Genomic DNA, 10,995 nt, shown 5'->3' on the forward strand with positions numbered 1-10,995 from the left:
CTTACTGATGCAGAGTGGTGCTGAGAAGCCAAGCAACCAGAGGTGACACAGCAAGAGATGTGAAGAGATGTATTCCCTAGACTAGAAGGGGTAGTGAGGGAGGTAGGGCTGCTAGCTACCTACAGAGGAGATGGGGAATCGACGAGAAGATCAAGTCTGAGGTTTCCTGCCTCAGACTCCCTACTATATATACTAATACAATGGTGCACAGACCAGGTACCTATTGACCATCATTTGGTCAGAGTTCTCTGCCTCATGTCCTACCCTCTGACCTGCCTCATGGTGACCTTACGACTAATACCTGAGTCGTGCCGAGTCCGGACCCCTCCCAATGAGTAAGTGCTCCTGCTGTCACATCAGTCACCTGCCTGTGAGTGAGGATGGGCACTCCTGACCGTCACGAGGTCTGGGGTTCGATCCTGGCCCCTCCACTTTCTGATACGAGTTGTCCGCGGTCAAGGTGAGCGTCTGTCCCAGTACACATGACCCCCAGGTCACGTGGCACGAGAAAACTGTGACAACCACATGAGTAGTACAGCCTTGGTTATTGCAGTAACCGGCTGTGCCATTCCATATTTTGTGACGGCTGTGTTAGGCAAGCTGTGTAAACCAGTACCTGTTCAACAGGCACAGAGTACAAGGGACATAGGACAATAGCGAATGGGAAAACAAGGGAGCTGTTGTCCATATGCAAACAAGGGGAAACCACGCTGAATAGAGAACAAGGGGTGAACATACAAGGCAGGGGTCTGAATCAAAAGGAAAATGTAGCCCCGTGGGGGCGGTTTGTGACAGCATTTCAGTTGCTGGAAAAAGCTCCAATACCACGTTCACTGGAAAGGCTGGGGCAACAAGCATAACAGCTGGGAGCCGGCAGAAAACCTGGTGCATGCTCCTCAGCTGGTCAAGAAGTTTTACGCCAAGTTCCCTTCAAAGCCTCAATCATGAGGACACTATCCTTTGGAGGGGTGTACTGTCACAAACCGCCCCCATGGCACAACATTTCTCTTCCGATTCAGACCACTGCCTTGTATATTCACTCCTTATTCTCTATTCAGTGTGGTTTCCCCTTGTTTGCATACGGACAACAGCTCCCTTGTTTTCCCATTCGCTATTGTCCTGTGTCCCTTGTACTCTGTGCCCATGGCAACGCCATTGTCCCTTAGTGCCCATTGTTCATGATAAACTCGGGGCTGTGAAGACAAAGATTAGATCCGACTAGAGTCAAAGCAAGATCTTTAGTCAGTAAAGAAAGACTATATTTCAGCAACGAACTGTATCTAGAGTCGAAGCAAGACTACAAAGGTTAAGTAAGTAACTACAAGTTAGAGGTAGATATAACGAAGTACTCACTCTTCAGTCAGTAAGGAAAGACTGAAGAGGGAGGACGAAATCTGAAGTCCTTATATACTACAGAGAAGTGCCCATGACTAATCAAAGAGTGGTTAGTCACGTGTACTATAGTGCAATGAATAATACAACGACGAAAGAATTGTGATGTATCACACCATAGGATGAGTAAGGGATGAGTAAGGCATAGACCTGTCTAGACCATTCTGGAGTAGTACGGATTGTCCTAGACAGTACCAGAAGAGTCCGGAAGCATAGCTACAGTACATGAGCAGAGAGTCCCAAATATGATAACATACTACATAAGCGACCACAGCTAAGCGCTAGGAGACGTATAGCCTCGTGTAGTCCGAACCGGATAAGTCCAAGTTCAACAGTTCGTTTCTTGTATATAGCTGGATCCCTTGCTACCTAGAGACTCTAGTTTCGACCTCTTGTCTCCAGATAAGTCATTGTGTATTTTGCTCTGTAGATACTTTGCTCAATACACATCTTCATCTGTAAAAACCACCTTTGCGAATTACACCTATTCAGTACAAATTAGCTCTTAATAGACACAGTAGTTGGATAGTGAAAAATAGTGCAAAATTGAGAGGTCCCCAAAAATAATTGCACTATTTTGCACTATTAATGCAAATTCGTGCAAAGTAGCACTATAGTAGACGGAAATAGTGCTACAGTAGACATTGATAGTAGTGGATAGAGTGGGTCTATGATTTCTGACTGGTGTAGAGATGCTTTCTATGCCCTCAAAATCATCTGTTTATAAGCCCCAGATGCATTTAAAGTGCTGAAAAAAATATGTCCTCAGCCTGTCTTGAACACTCAACCTCACCTTCATATGACACCTGTTCCAAGGTGGTGCTCTATGCCACTGCACCACCAGAGCTTATATAAATTCTTCACAAGTACCATATATATCCATTTTTGCTAGACTTAGACAAAGTGGTGACACCTCGCCTTGAGATTCACCTGCTGAGGCTTGCATATGTGTAATGTCTGGGACTATATATATAATATGGAGTGTGCTATAGAGTATGCTTCATGGTATAAATGCTGTGCTGACAGCCTAATCCTATACATGATAACAAGTTGTATGTTGAGTTGTGCCCTCAAATATAAGGCAGCTATCATGGTGATTTTGCAGCTATAGAGGTGTGTAATGCTTGAGTTGAGAACTATGAGCTATAAATAAAGGATCATCATCTTATTTGAGTCTCCCCTAAATGAGTAGTGCTAAAATAGTGCAAAATAGTACTATAGTAGTGCAAAATAGCGAAAATTAGAGGACCACATTTGCAGTAGTGCTATAGTAGTATCATGTTGGCACTACATGGCACTGTAGAAAAAGTGATAGTGAAGAGCAGTTATAACTAGTACCAAGTATACTAATTAGTGCTTAGTTGCACTACTGAAGAAGTGCATCTGAATAGTAGTTCTAATGTAGATGTCATCTCTGCTAACACTTGCTAATATAGATGAGATTATCTGAATAGTGATAATTAGCGTCAATTCGCAAAGGCTGTTTTTCCAGATGGATGATGGGCACTCCCAGCTTTCACAAGATCTGGGGTTTGAATCCGGCTGCTTCAGTTTCCGATACAAGTTGTCCGTGGTTGAGGTGAGTGTCTGCCTTGGTGCACATGATCCCCAGGTCATGTGGCATATGAAAACTCTGACATATAGGTAACCTATGCTCAGCCTTAGACACTAATCCACAGATCCCGATCATTGAGGATCTCACTCTAGGTTTTTGTGGATTGATCTGCAAGATGAGCTGTATACACATTCAACCCTACTATGAATGTTGTATATATATATTCTGTTACCCTTACTGTACCCTAGATATGTGTCATGCTGTTATGTCTCTATGTCACCACAATATATATGTGTCTTACTCCTTTTGAATGCGTCATCTGGAGGTTCTAAACACAGAAATAATGCATATACCTAGTTGCCACCGAGAGTACAAGTGATTGAGTGTGAGTGCATAGAATTACAGGAATTGCACAAAACTGAGTCAACCGACTGTCTTGTTTGCCTTTGATTGGCTCAATTTCTTTTAAAAAGCTTCACAGGCATGGGACCTACTTGAATTAGGAGCTAAGGGGATTCACTACAACTTTTGGCCCTCAGCCCAATTGATTTTCACACTGATATGGAATGGATACCAAGGGATTTATGCAGACTCAAGGCCATTCATGATGCACTTTTGCTGATGTGTAGGTCACACTAGGGTGACAAGCTGTGACCTGATCACAGACGGAGAGCGCGCATGGTCCTGGAGACCCAAATCGACGCCGGTTTGTAGATCGGCTGCAGCCGACCAGGGCCTTAGTAGCAGCACATGGATGACCAATGTGATGAAATGTGCTTGTCATGCATTGTCAATTGGGGATCGTTCTCGGAGATGCGCCTGCGGTGACCGTCGAGCGTTGGGAAGTAGCTGTGTATGTCGCGATAGCTGCCGCTGCAGCGTGTGCCGGGATCGATGGGCACTGGCAGTGCTGATGGGTTCGTACTAAATAGTCCTCTCCGCCGTCCTCAGCTCTGCCCAACTCGCCCGCGTCCGCTGCGGACAACAGCCTCGACATCGCTCTCCAGCCACACAAAACCCGACCCTCTAAGCCTCGCCTCTCGCCTTGTCTCCTCTCGGTGCAATATAACACATGGCTGCCCCTCCTGTCCCACCACGACCTTTTGACGACTACGACGCCCCGCACCGTCAGGACGACGCTCCTCCCGCCGTGCCTCCTCTCCCGCCCGACTTCAATCCCGATCAGTATTCATCTGGGCCTCACTACGAGGACCCCCTCGTGGCGCCCCGTCCTCACAAGCTACAGCCCGATCTTCCCAAGAACGTGCGTACCATCTCGCTGCTCCTCTTCCCCCCCTCTCTACCGCTCGCATTCACCAACATTTTCCCCTCCACCTGTCCCAGATGGCACAATCCTTGGATGAGCAAGCGTCCGTGCCACCTGTTCAGCCAGGCCACATCCTGAACGCTTCCTATCCCCAACCTGCGTTCACGGGCAGCTTTGCTACTTCTCCTCCCACCAACGACTACCTCGGCTATCTTCCCCAAGGACCTGCATTGTCTCGAGGCCCTAGCCCTCTGCCTCCTCCCCAGGGTTCGAACTGGTCACCCTGGTCGCCTCCTCCCCCTCAACAATCCATGACGCCCTCCTTCCCGATGCCCTTCGCTTCCCCCGGTCCTTCCAGTGCCCAGCACGAGCATCAGAGAAGTTTGTCAGGCTCTTTCGCGAACTTGACCCTGGGGCCCCGTACCTCATCTCCGCTTTCCGGTCCCTCTGGCGCGCGCGATGGGCCCCCTTCCCTCACCGCTCCACTTCCTACCCTTGCCACTCTTTCCGTGCAACAAACCGCAATCCAGCAGCCAAATGCTGACCCTTCCCGCAAGATCGTCTGGTGCCGAGACGTTCTCTCCCTCGTCGATCGTGCGCAGCAACTTCACGCTCGCTCTAGCCCGACATCTACCGACCCAGTCGTGGGACCTGCTCAGATCAATGACCCCGAGCTGCAAAAGCTCGTGAACGTCGCAATCCCCATCCTACTACAGATTGCTTCCCAACAGCCACAAGGTTCCCTCCCTCCGTATGTTGCCGAGGCCATTTACATGCGTGCCATGTGCGCATCGACGGGAATCTACCCACAGTTCATCCCTCACGACCCCAGAACTGCCTTCCGGGATTTCGAGCGAGCCGCCAAGTCCGGCTACCACGCCGCTTGGTTCAAGCTCGGGCGCGAATACGAGAACTTCGGGGATCTTCAGCACGCGAAGGAGTGCTTTGAGAGGGGTACGAAGCATGGCGTGGAGAGCTGTTTCTACGTGAGTACTGCTCCATGCTCTGGCGACGACAGAAACTCGAGTGACTGTTGCACCCTCAGCGTCTTGGCATGGCACATCTGATGGGACAACTTGGGTTCACCGCCGACCCACAGGCGGCGCTTCCACTGCTCAATCGCGCTGCGACCCTCGCTACGATCGAAGTGCCGCAACCCGCGTATGTTTATGGCCTCTTGCTCCTCAACGAATTCTCGCACGTGTCGATTCCCCCGCAGCTCTTCCAACCTTTCCTTCCCCCTGGTGTAACGCCTCCGGAGGAAGCACGTCGACATCTTGAGCGGGCGGCGTACCTCAACTTCGCTCCTGCCCAATATAAGCTTGGTCACGCGTATGAATTCGCGACTCCACCCTTCCCATTCGATGCCCTCCTAAGCGTGCAGTACTATTCCCTCGCCAGCCAGCAAGGGGAGATTGAGGCCGACATGGCACTTTCCAAGTGGTTCTTGTGCGGTGCCGAGGGAGCGTTCGATAAGGACGAGGGTCTGGCATGGACTTTTGCAGAGAAAGCAGCCCGCAAGGGTCTGCCGAGCGCCGAGTTTGCACTCGGCTACTATTCTGAGGTGGGCGTGGGTGGCCCGAGAAATATCGACGCCGCCCGCAAGTGGTATCAAAAGGTGCGTCACTTGGCTATGCACGATTATCAACCCGAGAGGCTGATTGTTATCCCTGGCTCGGCAGGCCGCGCAGCACGGTAATGCGGATGCTACAGAGCGCCTGCAGGCATTGGCTCAGCCGACGCCTCAAACCCTTTCACGTGAACAACACGAGAATCTTACGGACTCGAAGCTTGTGCGAAAGCGAACCCAGGCGAAACAGCGCTCTGAGGCCGTCCAGGGCCCGGCTAGTGTGACGCAGCCTATGCCTGCAGCGCGCCGCACTCAGATTGTCAACAACATTCGGAAAAACTCATTGCGTACCGGCCCTCTAGGACCTTCGGCACACCCTGCAGGAGCCGCAACAGGCCCACCAGGTTATGACAATGCGCCATTGACGAGTTCTCCGTCGAATCTAGGACAGGCTGCACCTCTCCCTCGTGTTGACGAATACGGAAGCGGGCCACATAGGGCGTCCGGTCCATCCAGTGGACCCACATCACCGATGCCCGCTGGCATGAGTACTCGGCCGTACAACAGCAACGTACATCCGAATGCTCCTCCTCCCGGCCAGCCCCAAACCCAGCATCAACGGCTCCAATCAGCCGGCCCTGGGCCTGCAAGCTCACCTCGACCTGCGGGGACTCCGCCCCTGCGTCGTCTTGGTGGCACTCCTCAGACACAGAGTCCATCGCAAACCGCGCCTCAGGCTGTGCAGCCACCAGCGCGACCACCCACGAAAGGTCCGCAGACATTTGCAGAGATGGGCGTCGCGACTACGAAGGTCGAAGACGATTCGAACTGTGTCGTCATGTAAGAGTCGATGGTATAGCAGGAAGCGTGTGCGAGCCACCGTCTTCATTCATGGACTATTGCTGATATATGTTAGTACACTCTGGAATCGGTACGCAGGTTAGGACTTTATCCCCATGTCTCCTTTGTATTCAATAGCGTGCGTACACTAGACAAATTGAACGGCACTGAGTTGGGTGACTGTTACATCGATTGCTACTTGTACAACTCACAGGGACTCGGTCTATATAGATAGGCTGGACCTTCGCTCTTTAGAGAGAAGAGGCTTCGGGCTGCACAAGCAGTCTACCCGGCTGCTCGCCCTAAATTGATTTGTCAGCGAGCCGATGGCGAGATCAGTAGGCTCTGCCGAAAGTCCCGGTGATCGTGATGCTCTGAACACCAAGTCTATATCATCTGCGACTCCGCAGTTTCTGGTGTAGAACCGAAGGCCATCATGTCCGGGACGCAAAGGGTGGTGCGATGGTATCCTCCAGCGTACGACATCCGAGTAGAAGATGCTCCGATCCCACAGTAAGTCAATCGTCTGCGGAAGCACTGGCGCTCCGGTCACCGGTAATCCCTTCCTAGGATCATTGACGACGATGATGCGATAGTCAAAGTCATAGTATGTGAACACAAAACCCCCGACGTTATCAGCTGAAACCTTCGCCGTCATAGCTAGCGGGACTATGTGGAAGCGACTTGCATATCTACCGAGGGCATGAAGACGTTGATCGCGAGTACGTCTACAGCATCTTGGGCTTCGACCGGTCATACTCACACGCAAAGAAGCCTGATATGTGGCCATGAAATTGTCGGAGAAGTCGTCGCACTTGGCTCGAGCTTCTGTCCTGACTCAATTGGTCGACCTGAATTGTACTCGACGCTCAAGGTAGGGGACAAGGTTGTGTCTCCATTCACTGTCTCGTGCGGGGAATGCCAGTTCGTCTTCTTCCTCATGAATGCATAGGCCTTTAGAATTGACATGACGCATAGCTTCTGTCGCATTGGCTTCACGTGTCGATGCAAGCACTCCTGCCTGTTGGGCATTCCCGCTCTTCCAGGAGGTCAGGCACAATACATCCGTATACCCAAGGCAGGCGGGACCCTCTTCAGCCTCAACTCCCACCATGTGTCGTCCTCGAGACCAGTACCGGACTTATCCACGCTCTCAGATAGTTCTCTTCTGCTTCTTGCAGACATACTACCGACTGGAGCGTTTGCAGCTATACAGGCACTTCAACATCCGAAGGTTGCGCCAATTCTGATAGGAGCAAAATATCCATTTGGTGGTTTCGTCGCCCATCGAGTTACCGCCCGTGACCAAACATCGGTCGGGCTGCAAGCAGAAGATCGGATTCTTACCATCGGTATTGTAGGACTAGGGCCCGTAGGGATTGTACGTACGGAGATTACGTGGTTCCTCTTGGTATCTGACATCTGTCTGATTAGTGCGCGACTGTCAGTCTGCTCGACATGTTGTCAGGACTAGCGGAGAGTCAAGGGTTGGTGTATCAAATCATCGCGATCGACCCACTCGAGTCCCGTCGCAGCAAGATGGAGGCGGTCTATGACACCATTCATTCTGGCGGAAAAGCCTGGACTGGGCGTTTCGCTGTCGCTTCCATCGACGATGGGAAGAAGCTGTCAGCGGAGTGGACCGACGGCGCCGGATGCAACGCAGTTCTCGAGGTATTCGCACCGTCGTCAGCTATTCCCCGTCGTCTCCGTGCGCTGACTCATCTTGGCAATAGGTCGTAGGAAACAACAACGCGCTCACGTTGTCTTACGAGATCGTGCGACCGTTCGGGATAATCAGCTCGGTTGGCGTGCACCAGGAGCCCCCTCTGCCGTTCAACGGACGAGGGGTCTACGACAAGAATGTCTCCTTTGATTTTGGTCGCTGCCCTGTCCGAGCGATGTTCCCGATAGCAGTGGACATCTTGCTCAAGCGACAGGATGTGTTCGGGAGTGTCGGGGAGAAAGCAAGTTTGATCGACAAGATCGTTCCTTTGAACGAAGCACCGGATGCATACGAGGATTTTGACAAGGGAAGGTGTGGCAAAATTCTGTTTGATCCATGGCGATGACTACTCTAGCCGACACGGCGCCCCGACTGGCGGGTGCCTCGGAGCATAAAGAATATATGTTGACACGTCGATCATCGCGAGATGCCTATCAGTCCCATGTATCAAATCATGTCGGAATTCTGGGAGGTTCTTGGACCACGCACCATCATTGTCCGGTTACACGTCAAGCGTTCTGCAGTACACCTCTACCTCCTCTTTGCCCTTCTTGCCCACCTCTTCCTCTATAATGTGTCCCATCGCTCCTTCCACCTGGTCAACCGCTTCACGTTCTGACGCAAATTCGCGTGCTAAGACCTCGCGGCCCATTGAGGCATCCACATTCGCGAGAGGGCGTAGACGACACAGCGCGAGATAGCTCACGCCAGACACTACTGAGCTCACATACCACCCAATATCGTCGCATCTAGCCGCTCCACGGGGAACTGCTACTCCGAATGTCCCGATGAACCCCACAACAGGTATCATCATCCCCGCGACATACGCCATTGCAGCGTTAGGATTGATGCCGCGCTTGTACATATAGCGCGATCCAGGCTCGGAAGAGTAGGCGTCGTTGACATGAATGTTGCCTTTGCGTACGATCCAGTAGTCGGTAATCATAATGGCAGCGGTTGGTCCCATGAAGATGCCGTACCCGTTCAAGAACGCCAAGAAACCGTGAGCGGAGGCCAGTATTTTCCAAGGCATCAGTGTGAGAGATATGATGCAGCAGAACCACATCCCACGCGTGAGATTGAAGTAGGTAGGGAAGAGTGCGGTGATGTCGCTTGCGAAAGGAAGCAGATTCGCGCCTAGAATGACTCCGAAGTTGAAAAGGGCAGAGGAGAAGGCGAGGAGGAATACGCCTAGACGGGCAGGTCCTGTCCAGGAATGTTCGAGGATGGCGTCGTAAACATCCCACTGGTTCCATAGAGTTACACTCCATGCTTTTTGCAAACAAGAAGTGCCGAATATGCCTATCATTCCCCCCTGTCCCGAGCGGTGAGCTAGAGTATAGGCAAATCTGAGTTCGCTCACAATTGCTGCGGGAAATGGGACGAAAACGATGTGCGTCCACATGGTAGCCGACGGGTCTGTAGCGTAACGGGCGAAGTCCGGCATGTTGGCAATGAAGGTGGACTGCATTTTCACATACGTTTAGTGTGAAGCAGCCTTCATACACCAATAGCTCGAATCATGGCACGTACCCAATTGCCCATTGCAGAATTTATGGCGGCGACGATCACCCAAACCAGTGCTGAGCCGGTTGGACGTGCAGCTACGTTTGATAAATCTGCGTCGGATGCGAGGCGACCACGACTTTGCACCACACAATATATCAGAAGACCGATCACGGAAGGGGGCAAAAGCCACGCCTTCAGGGTGTACAGCCATCTAAGCCTGTTTGGACGTAGGGAACAGAAGGGCAGTTCCACGGCCCAAAAGATGAGGAATCCGAGAAAGCGTTGCAGAGTAGTGCCTACAGGTGGAGGAAACTGCGCGCCGAGATTGTCCCAGCGATGTCCAACGATGCAACGAAGCATCGTCGAAACGAATGCGCCACCTTGGAAGTCTGAGTATGAAGGTGAGTGGATGAAGGGGCAGGATTGAAGTAAGGAGACGGTCTTACTCAACACAGACACCCAGAGCATGGCACACGCCCCACGAGCGATGACAGGCCAGTAGTGACCGTACATGCCGAACGACGTTCTGAGCACGACAGGGTACCCGACGTGGTAGTTTGCAGCAGCGCGAGAATTGAAGGCCATGCATAATCCGGACACTCCTGCTGCAACCCAAACGACAATAATAGCCTGCCACGACGTGAGCCCAGCACCGACAATACTGGAACCGAGGGTCCTGTGAGAGAGATGATATGCGTGAGTGCGACAGCAAGGCAAACGGCAGGATCTCGACCCACCAATTGCCAAAGCCTACACCAAACCAAAACAAGCAGAAGTGATACCACTGCCAATTCACCATATGCGGTGGAGATGGCTTCAAATCTTCGTTCGTCCACGAATGCGCGCCTGATGCATTCCCCTCAGTACGAATGTACGCAAGAAATGCATCGTTGGAGCGAAAGGCTTGGCGTAGGCGGATTGCCCATCGAGATATACAGTGCTTCGCCGTGGTCAGTGCTAGACAACGCATGAGGAATACGAGAGGCGAAAAAACCACACCTTGGACAAGCTGACACCTCGGCGTACCCAGGGTTTTATCCTACCACAAAGACATCACATGTACAGCATAGAAGCGAATACCTGTCGCGGTGACAGTATATATATCGCGACGAAGAAGCCCGTGGAGAAGACCATCA

General features: G+C 51.7%; 4 protein-coding genes across 4 annotated transcripts; 2 read left to right on the forward strand and 2 right to left on the reverse strand.

Annotated features, from left to right (window-relative positions):
• Positions 1–4,019: 4,019 nt before the first annotated feature.
• On the forward strand, positions 4,020–6,788 carry DICSQDRAFT_182962 (HCP-like protein; the record flags this gene model as incomplete). The annotated part of the gene is made up of 4 exons (XM_007369396.1): positions 4,020–4,211; positions 4,292–5,200; positions 5,260–5,832; positions 5,897–6,788. 4 exons carry the CDS (start codon positions 4,020–4,022, stop codon positions 6,626–6,628), a joined length of 2,406 nt encoding a protein of 801 aa, XP_007369458.1. The 3' UTR covers positions 6,629–6,788.
• Positions 6,789–7,037: 249 nt separating this feature from the next.
• On the forward strand, positions 7,038–8,765 carry DICSQDRAFT_111185 (alcohol dehydrogenase). Its single transcript, XM_007369397.1, has 7 exons — positions 7,038–7,137; positions 7,195–7,231; positions 7,285–7,346; positions 7,399–7,548; positions 7,603–8,005; positions 8,059–8,298; positions 8,361–8,765. Exons 1-7 carry the CDS (start codon positions 7,061–7,063, stop codon positions 8,694–8,696), a joined length of 1,305 nt encoding a protein of 434 aa, XP_007369459.1. The 5' UTR covers positions 7,038–7,060; the 3' UTR covers positions 8,697–8,765.
• A 183-nt stretch (positions 8,766–8,948) lies between these two features.
• Positions 8,949–9,659, reverse strand: DICSQDRAFT_34172 (uncharacterized protein; the record flags this gene model as incomplete). Its single annotated transcript, XM_007369398.1, has 1 exon — positions 8,949–9,659. A coding segment is annotated over one exon (711 nt), but the record flags the coding sequence as incomplete, so codon positions are not given.
• Positions 9,660–9,764: 105 nt separating this feature from the next.
• DICSQDRAFT_68443 (uncharacterized protein) lies at positions 9,765–10,829 on the reverse strand (the record flags this gene model as incomplete). The annotated part of the gene is made up of 4 exons (XM_007369399.1): positions 9,765–9,815; positions 9,884–10,248; positions 10,306–10,535; positions 10,597–10,829. Coding segments are annotated over 4 exons (879 nt in total), but the record flags the coding sequence as incomplete, so codon positions are not given.
• Positions 10,830–10,995: the final 166 nt, after the last annotated feature.

This window comes from Dichomitus squalens (genome assembly GCF_000275845.1).
Source record: "Dichomitus squalens LYAD-421 SS1 unplaced genomic scaffold DICSQscaffold_48, whole genome shotgun sequence".
Lineage (NCBI taxonomy): Eukaryota > Fungi > Basidiomycota > Agaricomycetes > Polyporales > Polyporaceae > Dichomitus > Dichomitus squalens.